We start from the raw sequence: 4,594 nt of genomic DNA, 5'->3' as shown, positions 1-4,594 counted from the left end.
ATATAATTAGAAGGAAAACGAGAGTTTAGACTCGAACCCAAGTTCCCAATTTAAATTTACGAGCGTGAGAACAGTGAGGGCAAAAGTCAAATGGCAAATGAGTTGTTAAATTATATTATAACATAACTTACTACGACGTAACAAGATTTTCCATATCTGAAAAATATCTTTCAAGTGATGAAGTGATGGACCTTATTAACTGATTTGAGCCATGAACTGAGCTTTGGGATAATGACAATTTTTTAATAGACATGAAAAGCACGTTTATTGCTAAAATAGATTACTGCATTATATAAATCCATAGGAGGGGGGCCCGGGGAGGGATAACATTTAATATTTTTATTTTTAACAGGATACAATTTGATAGCAGCACATCCATTTTTCGAAACAATTCACAATAATTTTTACATTTTTTTTAAGTGTGTTTTTTTTTTTGGGGGCTTTTAGAAAACAGTATCTAAAGCATTTAATTGTTACTTAATTATTAGACACAATTTTTAATCTTAAATCTCAAGATTAAGATAAAAGGGAGTAAGATCACAATTAGATGATAAAGCATGTACTATTTATAAACATTACTTAAGCTCATCCAATATCTTCGATACCTATATGTGATAAATAAAATATGGGTTGCTCAAGAACCAGATGAATTTAAGCGGTCGTTCAGAACTTCGTATTTAAGAAATGTCTGATATTTATTGACGGTAAAAAAATAATTATTTAAACGAATTTAGTTTAATATTATGATATGACATTTTATAATGTGACTGCGACTCATTCTTTTAAAAAAAAAGTAAAAATAAAAATTATCCTCCCTGAATGCCCTTAGCAGCCCCCGCAAGCAAATGGTTAAAGACACGGCATTAATTTCATGGAAAAATCAACGACTTGTGGCTAGTACCAGTCAAGGTCTGCCAAAAACAATAATATCCATTTGTACAAATCATGCAGAAACTATACCAGAAAAAACAAGACAATTGGACGCAATTCTAGAACACTTATAATTTCTCATCCAGACTTTTCAAAATGCCGAGGTTGTTTTGGTAATCATAATTGGTCATTTTTCTCTATAAATTGAAGCACCCACTCAACCACTTTGTGCAACGGATAAGTTAAGCTTAGAACATTAAGAGAAAAATATGGGGAGGTTCGGTCTCTGTGTGATTCTGTCAGTTTGTCTACTGGTGGCAGCTGCTTCTGCCCAAAGTGCTTCTAATGTGAGAGCCACGTATCATCTCTACCACCCTGAGCAAATTGGATGGGACTTGACGGCAGCGAGCGCTTTCTGCGCAACATGGGATGCCAACAAGCCCTTGGCCTGGCGCCAGAAATATGGCTGGACTGCTTTCTGTCATTCGGGCGGACCCATTGGACAAGCTGCTTGTGGCAGGTGCTTAAGGGTAAGAACGATGAATGATTGATCCCTAATCAATCAACTTTTTATGCTTAGCATTTAGCTAAAAATGTTTGAATGGATTTTGAAACATTTTTAAAAAATAATTAAGTTCATAAAAAAAAAAAATAGGGGGTTTTGATATTTTTCCTAGAGTCTTTGAAAATCAATGTAACTGTATATATACCTTGTTTTTCCAGGTCACAAACAGTGGTACAGGAGCCCAACAAATTGTGAGAATTGTTGATCAGTGTGCCAATGGAGGCTTAGATTTGGACGAAGGAGTGTTCAAGAAATTGGACACCAATGGAATAGGCTATCAACAAGGCTTCCTTACTGTCAGCTACGAGTTTGTGAACTGCAATGATTAAAGCACCATCTATAATTCCATGATCGATCGAAGCTTAATGCTGTAATAGGGTTAATTTATTAATTAATTATCCCTCTATATACTTAGTTCATAAATAAAATAAAACTTCTGATGAAGTATCAAGAAGTGCTCATGGGCACTACAGTTATGTAATAAAAGTTTCCTTTTTTTATCCCTTTACATTTTCTTGAATTTAAATACCTTTAGTCGATTAAAAAAGATTGTATAAAAAATTACTCGACCAAACTCCTGAACAAATTTTGCTGTTTAAAATTAGGTATATATTAATATTTCTAACAAGATTGGAACTGTTTCTGAATTAATTACTACTAAATACATAAGATCGGCCGGTCAAGACAGTTCAAGATTATTTTTCTTCATTGATTTGAGAAGAATAAATTACAAATTAGGTAGAAAAGAAAATGACTTGGACTTACAAAGGGGTGTTATCGACAACCAGAATGTAGAAAATTCTTGCTTCAAAAATCTAGACTTTTGATTTTAGGTGAAATTTGTACACGGCGGTTCTTCGCATCTCCGCCTAATTGTCAATATCCTATCATTAATTCCCACAATCACGGTATACTATTTAACTAGTGCCGTGGGCACCAAGCAGACTGCTCATTCACACCTCATTCATGTACCAATAACGTTAGGGATTTTGGGATTTCAACATTTTAGTTTTAAGTTGAATTTTAATTATTAATATTCTTTACTAATGAATGTCATATCAGTTAGGATTTAACTACTAAGATTCTTAACATCACTTTTTTTATGCATATATAAGTTGTTACAGGCTTTAGTAATATTGTTAAAGATTCTGGATTATATCTTAAAATTTTAATCTAAATTATGTAATTATTAATCAAGTGGAAGATTTCACTTCAAATCTTACGACTCGTAAAATTTTATCATCCATTTAATGAATGACATATCACATAAAATATAGTTTAAGATTAAATTTTGAAACATAATTTAGAATGTCTAGCATGACGATAGTTACACCTTATCCTACATTTAATTGGGCTCCAATTCTAAGATAATTTCATTTCTTATTTTAGATTTTGTTTTTAAGAATTATTTCTTGTCTCAATCACGATGTATTATACTATGATTACCTAATCTACTCCCTTTTATTTAAAAAAAATCAATTTTTTTTTTTTTTGTACACATTGCTTAAAAATAAAGGGAGCGATAAATTCATTGTTGGGCACATTTTTCTCCGTTTGGAAATTAATTTCTGCTTCTAAATTGGAACTTTCTGCCCAAGTGAGCTCTCTATTCTTAGTTTAAAAATTTTGGTCTTTGTACGTATCTTTTGATTATGTGTGGTCAACTTTTCTTCTTGATTATTTTTTACTTTTTCATAAACGGGTTACCAATTTGTTATTTTACTAATCAACAACTAATAAAAAAGGAAGAACTATTCAACAGGATGTGAATTATATACAAGTTAAAGATAGAAATTATGAAAGATGAAAAAATTTTATTCTACTGCACCAAAAATCACTCCTTCGAAAATACTAATTTTGAATGTCTGATTTTGCTATTTTCATTTGCCTTTTCTATTTTCTTGGTTTAAGGCCATATTAACAATTTTTACCAAACAACTTCATTAAATATAAGATGAATGAGACTGCCCTTGTTCATTCTACTTTAAATTATTGGAAGACAGAAATATTAAGTTAAATATCAAGTTGATGAACATTATCAACATACAAGGTGAACAAATTGAACCAACCATTTCTTATCGTACCTTCTAGTTCTTAAACTGCCAAATCTCATGAATGGAGCCGAAGTAATTATATTTTTTACTTGTCATGCATTTTAAAATTCTTCTGATTTGATTTTTTTAAAAAAATAATTCTCGTAAATGACCGGTACGTAGATAGTATATTTGAATCTAATAGTAGTTAATTTTTAACCATTCACAATCAATAAGAAATGTGACTTAATTTTAAAAAATTCGGAAGAGAGACAATGAGAGTATAAAAATTCATCGCGAAGTTTAAGAAAGATTCGTGATGATTTCACTTGGTAACTTACTCCCCAGATAAAATCAAGACATTTTGTTTCATGATTTAATCTCTAGAATAAATAAATAAATAAATATTTAATTATTTAATTAATTACAAAAATTAAAATTGTCTTGTCGTAGTCAAAACAAAGACAAATCAATGTGGAATTGGACTATATGTTTGTGAAACCTCTACCAAAATATTACGCTGTTTGGATTTTAACCAACCATTTCTTATCCTCTAGGATGAGTAATTGATGACTAAGTTTCTATAATTTTATTGCAAAATCCAACAATCCTGCCTTAAGATTCATTTTCAGCCAATTTCGGGATTATCAGTTGGTTGCCCCAACAAGCGGTGGAGTGACGAAAGAATTATATATATATATATAAAGTTGAGTATGCTAAAACATAAAATTAGTCATCAAACCAATTAAAGCGGACCTAATAGGGATCATTACAAAGAAATCATAAACTTAAGTATGTTGTAACATAAAACCTGTAAAATTGACAAGATCAAATGTAAAACATATATATAAATTGTGAAAATTTCAATTCTGCCCTTTTTCTTCTTCTTTTTTTAATCTAAGGTGCCAAGCTTAGCTCAACATATAGTCTCAGCTAATATAATAATATCTCCCCAATGTAGAGTGGTGTTTTTGACTTAATCTTTATATTGCTTATATATTTATGGTGTATTTACTAATCAGTAATTAGAATAGACTGAAATCATAATAAAGTGGTATCGGAATGGGATGGAATCGGAATGAGGAATGTGAATCAGAATAAACTGTTTATTTTAGCTAAGGGAATC

The 4,594-nt window shown here is 30.8% G+C and overlaps 1 protein-coding gene across 1 annotated transcript; it reads left to right on the top strand.

The window, feature by feature from the left end:
* The first annotated feature begins 1,090 nt into the window (after window positions 1-1,090).
* On the top strand, window positions 1,091-1,935 carry LOC102578030 (pathogenesis-related protein PR-4A). The gene is made up of 2 exons (XM_006487730.4): window positions 1,091-1,400; window positions 1,594-1,935. Exons 1-2 carry the CDS (start codon window positions 1,140-1,142, stop codon window positions 1,762-1,764), a joined length of 432 nt encoding a protein of 143 aa, XP_006487793.2. The 5' UTR covers window positions 1,091-1,139; the 3' UTR covers window positions 1,765-1,935.
* The last annotated feature ends 2,659 nt before the right edge of the window (window positions 1,936-4,594 follow it).

The sequence above is a fragment of the Citrus sinensis genome, chromosome 8 (genome assembly GCF_022201045.2).
Source record: "Citrus sinensis cultivar Valencia sweet orange chromosome 8, DVS_A1.0, whole genome shotgun sequence".
Lineage (NCBI taxonomy): Eukaryota > Viridiplantae > Streptophyta > Magnoliopsida > Sapindales > Rutaceae > Citrus > Citrus sinensis.
This window is presented reverse-complemented; position numbering and strand designations above follow the sequence as displayed.

Excerpts from the sequence above, each read along its gene's own strand:
- LOC102578030 (XM_006487730.4), top strand. The coding sequence starts at position 1,140 with ATGGGGAGGTTCGGTCTCTGTGTGATTCTGTCAGTTTGTCTACTGGTG. Across the intron at positions 1,401-1,593 it reads CTTGTGGCAGGTGCTTAAGG|GTCACAAACAGTGGTACAGG; the intron begins GTAAGAACGATG and ends TTGTTTTTCCAG.